The 16,076-nt window shown below is 38.9% G+C and overlaps 1 protein-coding gene across 4 annotated transcripts in view; it reads right to left on the reverse strand.

Annotated features, from left to right (window-relative positions):
• MARK1 (microtubule affinity regulating kinase 1) overlaps window positions 1-16,076 on the reverse strand; it is a 355,979-nt gene that overhangs the window by 103,462 nt on the left and 236,441 nt on the right. For all 4 annotated transcript variants that reach the window (XM_069233866.1, XM_069233864.1, XM_069233865.1 and 1 more), the window contains exon 10: window positions 14,448-14,547. In XM_069233866.1, the coding sequence (XP_069089967.1) occupies window positions 14,448-14,547 (100 nt within the window). The remainder of the gene's footprint in view (window positions 1-14,447; window positions 14,548-16,076) is intronic.

Below are 16,076 nucleotides of genomic sequence, written 5' to 3' on the forward strand. Positions count from 1 at the left end.
CTTGGGAACATTCTTTGGTCTGAGGCCTTTTTCCTGTTTCTTTTCAGGATTCTAAATTTAACTCTGTTGCCATAACAATTCAGAAAACCACTGATTTGTTGCATTTGGATTTATATTATTTAGATTTGTATGTCTCCTCTCAAGCAGTGCTAGTTCATCTGCAATTTCTTGCACATCACATGTTTGCGTGTCAGGTGAGAGGGACCTTTTTACGACTGCTTATAGGTAGTATGGGAAAATCATTCTGAACGATCTTCCAAATTCAATTACATTTTGATTTTTATCCACCAATTGCATTTTTCTTTCAAATGGAATTATGGAACATCTGACCAGTTAACAGGAATTGGATCTAGACAAGTTATATTGGCTTATTTGAGATTATTAGATGCAGGATTTTATTTAAATGGGTGGGCAGGGTGCAGTTACTGAAGGTTTTGCTATACAAGCAGCGTCGAATTGATTAATCATGCTGTCATTAATATTACCTCAGAAGGTGACGCAAGGAAGATGTTGCTTAGCAAAGGTAAATATCGGGGGTGCAGGATATGCATTTTTTTCTGCAATTCATTTTTTTGAGGTTCCAGTGATCTATAAAACTTTGAACGAGTTAAACGTGGGTGTAATGACTTCCAATAAAGGGGTCTACGCCACCTCCCGCTGTGTGACTTCAATCTTCTCTAATGATGTTATATCCTCTAACAAAGTGGTACTCCTTAATGGCGGTGAGAAATGATTTAGCCAGCATTTCGTGAGAAATGCTAGATCAATGTTGTTTTGCATTCCTTTGCTGACAATATTGTTTGTTTGATGAATACAATTTGGATCTACTCTTCGAGCATTCCATTTTGAGGTTCAGCTTTTTTCGAGCTGTAGAGATTAAAGTAAAGTTTTCTAAATTAATTGCTGAAACATTCTAACACTAAACTTTGGCTAAAACCCAAGTTGAATTACAACTGGTCTGGGTCAACAGCACACCATTCGGGTATTTACCCAACTGCTTTTCAAAAGATATCATATACAAAATACTCCACAAGTGCTAGCTGAAATATTTTTAGACAGTATGAGATGGCCTGAGTTTGAACTCGTCTGAAAGTGCATCATGAAGGCACCCGTCAACAATTATAAAAACAATTTAACAGAAGATTATCCAGTTTATTTGGTAACTGGAAACCTGTATATCCAAAAAGGTAATGTTTCAAACTAGCAAGAACTTTAGCAAAACTCGATATTTACAAACATTTCTATGCTGTATGAATCACACCAACTGGGGAAAGATTGTAATGGGATCTGTGGAACAAGATATTATTTGCACAAGCTACTCTCGCCATTCCATTTCAGAAGTGCACACGGCTTCTTCGAACATCCCAGTGTTTGGAGGGGCATCCTGTGTCACTTGCATCTCACCACTTTTTCTGGCTTAATTGACTGCATCAAGAATGCCAATAGTTATGTTAACAATTCTGGAGGACATTAATACAGTGATTTGAAAAGGAAAGCTGTGGGAAAGTTCAAGCACAGTACGTAGTCCTTTTGCCACTAAAGACACTGCAAACTGAAGAAAATGCAGAGTTCCAGCTTGCAAGGGATCAACGCTATCCCCTTATCCTTCGTGGACAAAACCATCCAATGTCTGGCATCGATTGCCCTAGTAAGAAAGCATCTGGCATGCAGAATTTCATCAATAACATGAGGTGGTACACCACAGAAGGATAAAATTAACCTTTCAAGTTGGAACCTACAAATCTGAGCTTCGAGATAGATGATGGGACAGAAGTATGTCTACCTGAAACAGTACATACTCTAGAAGAGGAAGGTGCTGGAGAGGCTTGTAGATTAGATGAAGTAAGCAGAAAGTCTACAGCCATCTTACCCAGCCCAGGGCAAGCCTGGTGTATGAAATGTCCAGTCCAGAGACATCGCTTCTCCCATTGGCCAGGGAAACTGGCATTTCATGGAGAAGTATTTATGACAGTTTGATCTGAGTTTGAAGGAGGTCTATATCTCCATCTCTGAAGGACACATGCTAATAACTTGGGGTGCAGTTCCTACTCATCTCCAACAGAAAGAAGTCATGTTTCCCACCTTGCTGCCCCCAGCTATCGATGTTTATATATGTTCACTAACAACATAAAGGTTACAGGGACGTTATAGTTAGACTCCGATTTCACTCATACAAAACCATTGAAATCCAGCAGTTCTAGTTACTTCAAGTAACTAGAACTCACGGCCTCAAGTAACTATGGGCCAGATGTATCAAGCGATTTTGCATTCGCAAACGGTGCGAATCGCAAAATTCGGCCATTTGCGAATGCAAAAATGCCTTTCAGAATGTATGAAAGGCATTCACAGTGCAATTTTAGGGAATCGCTTAAAATTGCGACCCCATTTAGAGAATCACAAATTGCAATTCTCTAAATAGGAAATCTCAAATAAGGAATCCTTATTTGCGATTTCTTAAGCACATGTATTAAGCATTTCATAAATGCGAATTGGGCATTTAGGAAATGCAATTACCACCAACAAAAGTTTGCTGGTAACCATGTGCAAATTTTTAAAATGCATTACAAATGCATTTTTAAAATTGACATGTAGCGCACACATGCCCCTAAGGCATGTGTGTGCTTCACAGGTCCGTAAAAATATTTTTTGGGTGCAGCAGAGGGGGCCTTAGGCCCCCAGCACCCTGGGATTTGCATTTCCTAAATAGAGAATTCCTAACAGGAATTTGCAATTTAGGAAATGCAAAACCATTTGCAGCAGGCCCATGGGTGCAAATGGAGTTGGATTCTCTATTTGCGATTCGGTAATAGCATTTGCGAATTTTAAGAAATCGCTATTACCAAATCGCAAAAATCATACATACCATTTTGCATTTCTTAAATAGCGATTTCTTAAAATTTGCTATTTAAGAAATGCAATTTGGTTTTTTGATACATCTGGCCCTATAACTCTTGTCCCCACCATGCACAGTATTTTCTTAAATAATTTGACTTCTAATGTTTCACTGATATTTTTATTGACGTTATACAAGTTGTCATGAGTGCTGTAATATCTGGGGTAATTAGCAGTGCATGAAGGAAATTAGTGAAATCGGAGTCTATCTGTAAAGTCCCTGTAACCTTTGTTTTTTTGTGTGAATTTTTAAGTTTTTTAAATTTTATTTCCTAACTATAACGTCCCTGCAACATTTGTTTTTTTCAGTGAATTTCTATGGTTTTTAACGTCCCTGCAACCTGTGTGTGTGTGGGTGGTTGTGTGGGTGTTTAAGTGAGTGTGTTAGTGTGTGGTGGGTGGGTGAGTGCGTGTGTAACTGGCTGTGTGGGTCTGGGAGTGGATGTGGGAGTGGCTGTGGGAGTAGGTGTGTAAGCGGCTATGTGGGTGTTTGAGTAGTTTTGAGGGTCTGCAAGTGGGTGTGTGAATGGCTGTATAGGTGTGTGAGTGGCTGTGTGGGAATATAAGTGGGTGTGTGAGTGGGTATGTGTGTGGTTGTATAGGTGTGTGAGTGGCTGTGTGAGTCTGTGAATGGGTGTGTGAATGGCTGTATGGGTGCATGAGTGGGTGAGTATTTGAATGAGTGTGTGAGTGGATCTCCAAGTGAGTGTATGTTTTATTTTAAATTGGGGTCTGGATTCCCAAATCCTTGATGATCCAGAGAGGACCTGTGGCTTCTCACATGGTTTACAAAATAAAATAAAATAAAAGTTTTTTGGACCATTTCTTGCCCAGGACGGGTCCTTCACAGACCTCTACATCAGTGCCATAAGGTCAGGGTACCTCTACGCTGACCCCTTCCATCACTTTTTATCTTTATTTTCTCCGCTGAGAACAGAGTCCCGATGAACAAAATAGAGGCTGCAACTTTCCTCTCAGTTTGCACCCAGCCAATCACGACACTGCTGTTGGCGCATGGATTCGCGAATCCGAGGAGGATCCGCGTCCCTATATATTCATTAGAATTTTCTTTAATATCTCAAAAGCTACTGAATGGATTTACACCAATTCACAAAAAGGTCGTTTTCTGAACCAAGAGCTAGCTTTCTGACCAATTTGGTGTAAATCCATCCAGCAGTTCGGCCGCTATTTCTGTTAAAAAACCCTATGGAAATTAACATGGAGAAAACGCGTTTTGGGATCTCCCTTTTTCTCGGTCCCCACTTGATGGATCACCTCAAAACTTTCTAGACAGCAGCGGGCATGAGCGTTGCATTTTTTTGGAAAATTTTGTGAAGATTCGTCGACAGGCAAGTACAAAAACACTTTTTCTATAGAAATTAGGTCCTAACTAGAACTACCTAGTGGCGACTGCCATTAGGTGTTCATATATATATATATATATATATATATATATATATATATATATATATATATATATATATATTCGTCCCAAAGGGGTCCAATTAAGGCGCGCTTCTTAGTGTCGGTGCCCGCGCCAGGGAAGGACCTTTCCCTCACTTTCTTTGCACACCAACTTGACACTCCTGTCAATGACGCGGCACTCCCAGGATTTTCATGAAATCTTCATTTAATACGAACAAATGATACCAGACAAACAAACACCAACGCGTTTTGACCTACACGGTCTTGATCACGGTAATTATCCAATCCATTAAGTGCTCTATTTATACTCTCCATCTCATTTCAGCCTTTATGTGGCATTATGGGATATGTCGTTTTTTTTATTTTATTTTTTTATAAAAAACAAGTGTGAATACATCAATTACTTCTAATAAATCACATTTTGTACCAAACCCCACAATTCCATTACACCCCTAACAATATCAACCATCAAAAATAAACATATATATTACGCAGCTTAAAAACACAGACCATTTTCAAAATTTCTCAGATAGTATATACTTGCCAAAGTTGTACAGCTAAGTTTAGATATCACCAGTATCTATATATATTATTGTTACATCTTTGTTAGTTTTTAGGCCACATGTATAATAATAACTTCTATATTTTTTATAATACCTAATGCGACTCATATTCCAATCTTCTATTTCTTCAATACTCAATTCTTTACATGTGGTACTCACATTTCCTTATTTATTTGTTTAACTGGTTTTCGTTCTAAACTCATTTTATATTTACAAATGGCAGTATAATTCCTCATCACAGTTGATCCCAAATGGGATCTTAGTTTTTAATCTGATGATATACCTGGACACTAGCCGTCTCAGCTTTTGGACTCTGTCACCTCCTCGTTCATGTTTTGCTATTGTCGCAATACCATAATATTTCAGGTTTAGCCAATTTGATTCTGTGGGAGTCTTTAGGTGTTTGGTGATGGCATAGGTATTGTCATCATTTTGTACCGCTCTGATATGTTCAAGAATACGCTTTTTCAGAGGGCATATGGTACTGCCAACATATCTAAGACCACACCAGCACTCTATGACATAAACCACAAAACTTGGTTCACATGTGATTCTATCTCTAATTAAGATTTCTTTACCCTGAAAATCTGTTATCCCTTTTTTGTTGCAGCCAATTTTGCACGCCTTGCACTTTCTGCAGCAAAAAAACCCTTATTTCCATCAACTAACCAATTTACCTTATTTGTGGTTTCGAAGTGGCTCCTCACTAGCATATCTTTAAGTGATGGCACTTTCCTGTATGTAATTGAAGGATAGGTGCCTACTCGCTGTCCAATGTCATTATCTCTTTGAATCAAATACCAATATTTTTTCAATATATTGATTATCTGTTGATTTTACTTACTATAATCCATGATCAGTCTTAACTCATCATTCTTCATCATGGCTCTTTCTGACATGTTCTTATTCTTCACCAGTACCTGTGCTCATGTCAATGCTCTTGCTTTTATTTCACCCTGTTCTATTGCCTTAGATTTATAGCCTCTATCTATAAATCTCTGTTTTGTCTCTCCAAATTCTTTGTCTATATCTTGTTCCATGGAACAATTCCTTTTGATGCGAATAAATTCGCCATACGGAATGCTTTTGATTAGTGATCTCGGGTGAAAGCTTGTACCATGTAGTATACTGATGGTTGTAGTAGGTTTTCTATATAATGTCGTTTGTAACTCATCTGCTTCAACATATATTAGTACATCTAAAAATTCAATAGAGATCTTACTTATTTTGTACGTAAATTGCAATCCAACATCATTGCTATTCTACCGAGTAAAAAATTCACTAAATATTTCCGCAGTTCCATGCCAAATCAAAAATAAATCATCTATATATCGCGACCAGATCACTACCTTGTCCATATAGTATTCATTCTCCTGATCCCAAGCTATGCATTTCTCCCACCACCCCATCATGAGATTTGCATAACTTGGAGAAAAGGACACTCCCATGGCTGTCCCACCGATTTGTTTATAGATTTGATGATTAAACATGAATATGTTGTTCTTGAGACATAGTTTTATCATTTCAACTAGCATCTCAGAGTGTCTCAAAAAATGAATGCTCTTTTGTCTCAGGAAAAATCTTACTGCATTCATACCTAAATCATGTGAGATAGAGGTCACTAATAGGTAGTCTGATTGCCATATAATTCCATCCAGTAATCTTAAAAAGTCACCCGAGTCCTCTATATATGAACTCAAGTCTTTGACTATAGGGGCCAAATAATGATCAACATAATTTGACACACCCTGATATAATGACCCACAGCTTGAAATTATCGGTCTACCCGGTGGTTTCTCTAGGGTTTTGTGAATCTTAGGAAGAAAGTATATGGTTGACATAATTGGATTTTTATTAGTCATAAATGATTTTTCATCAAAACTAATTAATCCTTCCGAATGCCATTTTTCTAATCTCTCATTTAAGTCCAATGCTAATTCATTAATGGGATTCTTAGACAATTTACAGTAGTTTGTATCCATATTCAACTGACTATACGCCTCTTCCATATAGTCATTCTTGTCCCTGATCACAATGTTCCCTCCTTTGTCTGCGGGTTTTATTACTATTGATTGATTTTCCATCATGTCTTTCAATGCTTCCCGTTGGTTTTTGCTTAGATTTTCTTTCTGCTGTTTCCCTACAGGTTGTAATTTCTCCAAGTCATTGATGACAAGATCATGGAATATGTCAATTTTATTTCCCGGAGACAAAGCTGGGCAAAATTTAGATCTGCGTTTGAACTGTGTCATTTCTTTGATTCCAATATCAATTCCCAATGTTGTTAGTATTTGTGTCTCAGTCATATCCTCATCTCTTCGATTATATGTCAAATCATATATAGTTTTCAAATCACTACTTTGTTCTATGGTCAAACCCAGATCACACGTCATAGAGGCTCCTACAGAGGTTGTTAACGGTTCCAATTTGGAAAAATGTTTCGCCAATTTCAGTTTTCTTATAAATTTGTATAAATCAATCCTTGTTTGTACATAATCTTGATGTTTTTCCGGACAGAAATTTAGGCCTTTTTGTAAGACAGTCTTTTCCACATTATTTCGTTCATAATTTGATAAATTCACGATCAGATTTTCTGATTGTTCAACTTGTCTTTTAAAGTCTATTGTTCCTTCCGACTGCGTAGCATGTAATCTTTTCCTTTTTCCTCTTCTCGTCTTCCTCTTCCTTTGAATTCTCGCCAGCCACGACCCCTGCCTCTCCCGCCTCTTCCTCTGTTTATGGGTGTTGTTTGATCCAAGTAGACCAACTTCATTTCGTCTGAAAAAGTCGTTTTTCTCATATTCTTGCTAGTTCCTTCTCCTTCACTGAGATCCGTTTCTGATGCACTTGTTTCTTTATTCTTGGTCTGCTCCATATCCATATTTCCTGAGTGGAGCTGTTGTTTTAATATGTCAAACCTCTTTGCAAACGTTAAAATACGTCCTGTCTCATAATCCTGAGCATCCCTCAGGAACTTACTTCTTTTACGTTCCTCTATTTGATTTTCATATTTATACAAATATATGTTCATTGTCTTTTTACACTTCTCTTTCTCTTCTTCTTGGTCTGAAACCCGGATCTATTCTTCCAACTCCCTAATGTTCTGCCTTATTTTTTCAATATCTTGCTTTGCATATTTAATTATAATCTACATCATATGTTTGGAACATTCCATAGTATTTCTCCCCCATTCTTCCAACATTTCAGGACTTGTGTCCAAGTGATTTGGTAGGGTGAAGATCCTCAATCCTCTTGGCACTCTGCCCACTTGTATATATTTTTGTAATGTCATTATTTCCCAACTTTTTGATATTTCCTTTTTCATAAGACGCTCTAGTTGTAAATACAGATGTTTCATGTCTTCCTTACGAGTCATTTCCCCACTTCTTGGTGATTTCTCATGAGTTTGTGTACCACTTATTGAGCCAAAAGCTGACTCAGCTCTCTGTATACGTTTAGCTAGTCTTTCTTCCATGTTTTCGTTAAACTGTGATTACGTAGATTTTCCTTATTTTTTTATATAGAATGGTCTCAACTACGTTCATTTGTCTTGGTATCCTCAATTCCAATATTTCCTTGTTACCACAACGTCTAGAGTCCAGGTATATCATCAGATTAAAAACTAAGATCCCATTTGGGATCAACTGTGATGAGGAATTATACTGCCATTTGTAAATATAAAATGAGTTTAGAACGAAAACCAGTTAAACACATAAATAAGGAAATGTGAGTACCACATGTAAAGAATTGAGTATTGAAGAAATAGAAGATTGGAATATGAGTCGCATTAGGTATTATAAAAATATAGAAGTTATTATTATACATGTGGCCTAAAAACTGACAAAGATGTAACAATAGTATATATAGATACTGGTGATATCTAAACTTAGCTGTACAACTTTGACAAGTATATACTATCTGAGAAATATAGAAAATGGTCTGTGTTTTTAAACTGCGTAATATATGTTTATTTTTGATTGTTGATATTGTTAGGGGTGTGATGGAATGGTGGGGTTTGGTAGAAAATGTGATTTATTAGAAGTAATTGATGTATTCACACTTGTTTTTTATTTAAAAAAAAACAAAAAAACACTACATATCCCATAATGCCACATAAAGGCTGAAATGAGATGGAGAGTATAAATAGAGCACTTAATGGATTGGATAATTACCGTGATCAAGACCGTGTAGGTCGAAACGCGTTGGTATTTGTTTGTCTGGTATCATTTGTTCGTATTAAATGAAGATTTCATGAAAATCCTGGGAGTGCCGCGTCATTGACAGGAGTGTCAAGCTGGTGTGCATATATATATATATATATATATATATATATATATATATATATATATATATATATATATATATATATAATAATGTTAAACTTTAGTTACAGTTAGGAAAGTTTATTTATTCTTTCTATAAAAACTAAGCAAACTACGGAACCATTACAAATTCTAAAATTATACTTATACCTTAAATTTAGAATTTACTCAACACCTTCAAATTATAACTCACGCACCTCCATATACAGTGTACTGAACTCAGTTGCCAAACTACATTAACTATAACTCGCTCCCTTCTGTATGTGCTGTTTATACTCTTTTATATTACATCACTTATGCCATGTGAAATCATAGCATTGACAACAACACATGACATCACAAATCACAGCATTTGTGAAAACACAGTGTATGGTAGACTGGCGAGTTATAGTTAATTTAGTGTGGCTATCGAGTGCAATACTTTGTGTATGGAGGTGCGCAAGTTAAAATAATTTGAAGGTGTTGTGTAAATTAAAATTTTAAGGTATAACTTCAGAATTTGTAATGTTTATGTAGTTCAAGTTCAGTTTGTATAGTAGAAATAAAGATGCAGTAATTTACAGGTGGTGCTTATTAATCATACATTTAAGGTATAACTATAACCTTAGATTTCTAATTATTTTTTTGTAGTTTAAGTTTAGTTTCTATAGAAATAATAAATAACATTTTCCTAACTATAACTAAGGTTTAACCTTTGGTATTTTAATTGTATATTAATGTTTTTTTTTTTTTAAATAAAAATGTGTTTCAAATCATAGACTCTAGTTTTGTCAAGTGGAGTGCTTTGCATGTGTTCTACAGTAGAGTGGAGTGTGGTGCAGTAGAGTGGAGAAGCATGGAGTAAATGGTCATAAATTGCAGTACTGTCTTGTATATTACAGTTGAGTGATGTGTCGTAGTGTTGTAGAGTAGAGTTGAGTTTTCTACGGTGGAGTCTAGGGGCACAGAGTGGAGTAGAGGGGTTTATAGTGTTGGGGCATAGAGTGGAGTACAGTGTGGTATAGTGGCACCGAGTATAGTAGAGTCAAATTGCATAGACTGGAGTAGAGTTTGGTTAAGTGGAGCTGTGAAGAGTGGAGTGTCTTACAGTGGCATAGATTGGGGCAAAGGGTCATGCAGTGGAGTGGCATAGTGTAGAGCGGAGGGGAGTAGCGTTTTGCAGAGTGGCAAAGGGTATAGTAGAGTGGACTGGCATAGCATACAGTGGATGTAAAGTGTTGTGCAGTGGAGTAGTGTGTCATACAGTGCAGTGGTCTGGTGTTTTGAAGAGTGTCAAAAGTGTTGTAGAGTGGAGAGCCACATAGCGGATTACAGTGTTGTATGGTGGAGTGACGTGGAGTAAAGTATACTGCGGTGTGCAAGAGTGGAGAGGCAAAGACTGTTGCAGAGTTGAGTGGCATGCAGTAGTGTACAATGGAATGGCATGGGGTGCAGCAGTGGAGTAGAGTGGAGCAGTGTTTCAGGGTACAGTATAGTAAAGTAGGGTGGAGCAGCATAGAGGGAGGTGTGTAGAATCTTGTAGACTTGAGAAGAGTGTTGTACACTGCCATATAGTAATGTAGAGTGCTATGGACTGGCACTGACAAGAGTACATTGTTTTACAGTGGAGTGCTATAAAGTGGAGTATAGTGTGGTAGAGCGGAGGAGCATAGTGTTGAATAGCATGCAGGAGAGTAGTGTACGGTGAAATGGCACAGAGCGGAATAGTGTGTGGTGGAGTGGCACAAAGTAGAGTGGGGTAGAGTGGAATAGCTTAGAGTGGAGTTGCGTACAGTGGAATAGCGTGGAGTGGGGTACAGTGGAGTTGCACAGACTGGATTTGAGCGGTGAAGAGTATTGTACAGTGGACTGACGTAAAGGCGAGGGAGGTACAGTGTAGTGGCGTACAGTGGAATAACAGTAGAGTGGCGTCCTACAGTGGAATGGCTTAGAGCAGTGATTCCCAACCTTTTGACTTCTGTGGAACCCCACTTTATCATTACAAGAACCCGGGGACCCCCCTGAATTATTATCGGAATCCAGGGACCACCCCCACCCCAACCGAGTCTTTACTGGAAGCCGGGGACCCCAGCCTACACATTGTCAATGATCTGAAATGCAAAACAGAACATAAAAAATGGAAAAACAAGCATTCATCGAACACATACACAAATAACACATTTTGTTTACTTTGCAAGCAAATACATATAAAGAATCATTTTAATATGAACGTTAGAGCTCTTCTAAATTCAACTGAAACTACACATTATCCATACTATATTCTGTTTGATGCACCTGCACTGCTCCCAGAGATCAATCTGAGGATACTAATTTACTTTTTAGCCTCCATTTACAAATTCCTTGACGTTTGCAATACCTTTTAAGAAATGTCATTATACATTTAGCCACTTTATTTATACACACTTTATTAATCTGTTAATAATATTTACTTTTCTAAGCAGTCACAGAACCCCTGAGGAGGCTTCACAGACCCCCAGGAGTCCTCGGAACACAGGTTGGGAACCACTGGCTTAGAGTGGTGTGTGGTACAGTGGAATGGCGTTGAGTGGAGTGAGGTAGAGTGGAGTGGCATACAGTGGAATAACGTTATGTGGAGTGGCTAAGAGTAGAGTAGCACGCAGAAGAGTTGCATATAGTGAAATAGCGTAGAGTGAAGTGGCACAGAGTGGTGGATCGTGAAGTGGCGTCGACTGGAGTGGTGTAGAGTGGAGTGGTGTAGAGTGCAGTGGCGTGGAGTGCAGTGGCGTGGAGTGGAGTGGCATAGAGTGGAATAGGGTTGCGTGGTGTACAGTGGAGTGGAATAGCATAGAGTGCTGTGGTGTATTTGTTAAAAAACCTTAACATTCAAAAACAACTGAAGCAGTTTGCAGATATTATCAACTGAAAAGTGCTAGCTTCTCAATGTAACATTATGTGCATTTGTAGTGCACACCATCGCTCTGAAGGGTATCATGGTGCTGCTGCGGGACTTGCTGGCCTATGGCTGGAGAAAGGGTCTATTAGGAGAGCCAGGTATTCAGCTTCTGGCAGAACTGAAGAAGTGGCTCTGATGTGCAGCAGCAGGTCATTCCAAGCTTTAGGGGTGATGGAGAAGGCCTGACTGCTGGTTCTGTGTATGTTGGATATGTGCCAGTTTGGCCGAGCAGAGATATTTGGTTCGTTTGTCAAATGAGATTCAGCTCAAGAAGTAGCCTGGGCTTGAGTTGTGGAGAGCTTTGAAGGTGTGTGTGAGGAGTTTGAACTGTGTTCATTTATTTATAGGAAGTCACCTCAGAAACAGTGTGATGTGTGAGTGGTGTGGTAGGTTGAGTGGGATTCTTGTTGCCACATTCTGAATAGTTTGAAGTTGTCTTGTGAGTTTGCTGATCACGCAGTAGAAGGTGTTCCCTTACTTAAGCTTGCTTGTGACAAGGATGTGTAAGACTGTTTTGTGGGTGCTAGTGGGGAGCCAGCTGAAGATTTTTCTCAGCATCTTCAGAGTGCTGAAGCATAAAGCTGTAACAACTGTGACTTGAGCGGTTATGCTGAGTTGGCTGATAACCTCAAGATTCTTAGCATGGATGGTGGTGATTAGTCCAAATTGAATAGACTACTAGGAGGAGTCCCACAGTGATGGGTTCTTCCTGAAGATCTGTCCTGTCAGTGTTTGAGACGGTTGGGCTTCATCCAGTCGGAGACTTTGGTAATGCAGGTGGCGAATTTGGTCCTGGTGTTGGTAGTCTTGTTTAGGAGAGAGAGTATCAGCTGGGAGTTGTCGGCATTGGATATGAGGTCAATGTTGTGGGTGCTGATGATGTATGCTGGTGGGGTCATGTAAGTATTGAAGAGGGTCCGACTCAGGGAATACCGTTGTGGAGCTCTGCAGATGAGGTTGGGGGCATCCAAAGAGTTGGAGGCCAGGCTATGTCTTTCCAGACAGGAAGGAGCATATCCAACAGACAGCAGGTCTTTGGCTTTCAATGTTATATAGGTGCCGGATGAAGATGGAGTGAGACACTGTGTCAAATGCCACAGACAGGTCCATAAGGATGACGGCAGCCATGTCTTCTCTGTCCAGGATCAGACAGATGTCATCTGTAGCATTGATAAGGGCTGTTTCTGGGCTGTGGTTGGGTCTGAAGCCGGAATGTATGATTTTGAGGAGTCTGTGGTTGTTGGAATGGTTGGAGAGATGTATATTGCTAAGTTCCTCCAGGACTGCAGATGGTGAGTGTTGTTGGATCTACAAAAGGTTTTTTAAGAATGGGGATGGACAGTGGCATGTCACCATGTGTCCAGGAATGTGGCTGAAGAGATGGAGGCATTTAATATTGGGGTGAGCACTGTGCTGATGGGTTGTAGTACTTTGATTAACGTGTGGTGGGGGCAAGGGTCAGATGGGACGTTAGAGTGGATAGATTGCATGGTAGAGGCAGTTTCGGTCATGCAGATGGTGGGCCATATGGTCATGGTATGGTCAATCAGCTAATAAAAAAAGTCAAGCGATATGGTCAGCAATATGTGATGCCACATAACTTGACGAAAACCCCAAAATCCAAAAGACCTAATTATCTGCTCATAAAACGTTTAGCACTGGATAAACAGAAGCAGCTGGAACTCGTACAGGAAAAGTGAAATTCGTTATCACAAGCACATAGGTCAAAATACTACCCCAACTGTTGGGATATACAAGCTAAAGACGCTTAGAAAATGTAAACACATTTAACAAGACCCAGAAAGAAGAATCTATTTACATTAGAAAACAGATGCAACTTCCCGAAAACCATGGTATGGATTTTCAAACCATTTTTACAGATAGAGAACATTTCAAGAGCAATGTGTGAACAGTGGGAGTTCGAGTAAGGGATATGTCAGTCTGTTGCAAAATCCAGCAATGTTCCTCTGTCATGTTTTAACTTTATGGATAACTTTCAGACCCAAAAACATTTAGGATCAAAGTAAGTCTAATTTCATTTTCAGATTTATCTGAAATGAGATACTCATAAACACTACCTTAATTCACTCAGAGAAAGTGAGCAAATTTGGACCTACAAGCTAATTTGTCCATTTCTACACCTCACTAATCAGCATTAATGCATGCATGAATGGGTGACAACTCCCCAGAAAGTTTGCTCCTTCTCAAGTAGGTACAGATAAAAATGTATTTCCAATGCACATCATCTTAACAACCTGCTAATGGGCCCTAACATTTCAACATCGAGGCTTTGCATTTTTATATTTCACAGTAACCACTGAAATACTGCACCTATTCGTTTCAGGTCATTAAAATCTTCTTCTGGCTCGATGTATGGCTTCAGTTCTTCGTCTTCATAGCCGACATTCATCCACCGATCCTTCATAATTTGCTGGGAAGTAAATAATTATCATTAGAATTATAGCCAGAAGCTGAAAAAGACCACTAAAAGAAAATAGCATTCTTTCCTGAAACTGAAAAATAAACATTTGGGTCATACCAAATATTTATCTGCATCCCAGAACTCTTGACTTCTATGAATAGCTACATAAAACGTCCTCAACCAAACTCCATCAAATCCATGAAAGGGATCAACATTGTTTTTAAAAGTGGAATTGCTTTAAAATTCACAAACAACAAAATGACAAATAATTCATTTAGATTATGCTTCAATGTATATCATTGATGTTGTGTGTGCCCTTCTAGCACTCTGAAGCCAGGAAAACTCTGGATTGCCTTTCATATTCAACCAGCATGCTATGATTCACGTTAGCTCCGAACCCAGGATCAAAAATGGCGTCTTGTTAAACTCCTAAAACAAGGAAGTGCAGATATCCTTCATAAACCAACTACTTTCATATAAAGTAGTTTCATACAAAGATTTCTTTTGAAAAACATGTCTTTAACCAAACGTTTCTAGATCTCATTTGCAATAACAAGAAGTGGACAGTCCCTGACACGGTAGAGTATTCCTGCCGATAGTTCTCTGCAAACACAGCTTCCACCAGCAGGATGCACCTGACATGCAATATAGTAACTGTCACAGTAATCAGTGGGTTCTGTTCCTCCCCCAGTACCAGGCTGACATGCCTAAGGTTCTAAGTGTTTAGACATGTGAACTGTTTCAGGAGTAAAGACTGAAATAAACTTAACACTGCGTTAGATGTAGACGATCTGTATTTGCCGTTTCGGACTAACTAGTCGAGCGTCAAGTGAAGGCACGGAAAAAAGAGGACTCTCCATTAACAAACACTCTCAGTAGGAATCCACATCCTAACAACTGCAAAAGTTCAGCATGCACATTACTGAAGCTCTTTGAGAAAGACTAGTTTTGGGGGTCTCGGGGGTGCTGTTGGCGTCCTTTGAAAATAATTCGAGATGGACTTTAGCCTTATTCTTCTGGCTGAAGTTGGGTTTGTGGCTTTGAAGTAGATCAACACTTCAATCTCAGAGACGTTGGAGATGTTTTTCTAAGGTTTCTATGTGCTTCATTTACTCACTAACTCCATTTCTAGCTGTAGCTGGGGCTAAATGGCATCACAAGTCAAGTTTGCCACACTGAGCTTGGTGAAGAAATGGGGTAATGGAGAATCATCGTCGATTGAAGGGAGACTGTGACTGAATTGCTCAGAAGTGTGCAAGCCTGGTGTAGGGCACTGTGACAAGGAAAGCACTGTACAAAGCTGATAAAGTTACATAAAAGAGAAATCCTTTTTACCACTGACTAAAAGGAGGAAGATTCTGCTGCGGTTGTCACTGCAGTGGCCTATTTTTAGGTCTGAACAGTCAGAAAGGACAAGCTGCCTGGTTGTCAAACATCTACTGTGCGCTTACCAAGAACTTACAGTGGGATTACAGCATGCCTATTACTTTGTTTTATTGTCACTCTTGTTTGCTTGCTTCTTATTCAATGGCTTGCCT

This window comes from Pleurodeles waltl, chromosome 5 (assembly GCF_031143425.1).
Source record: "Pleurodeles waltl isolate 20211129_DDA chromosome 5, aPleWal1.hap1.20221129, whole genome shotgun sequence".
Lineage (NCBI taxonomy): Eukaryota > Metazoa > Chordata > Amphibia > Caudata > Salamandridae > Pleurodeles > Pleurodeles waltl.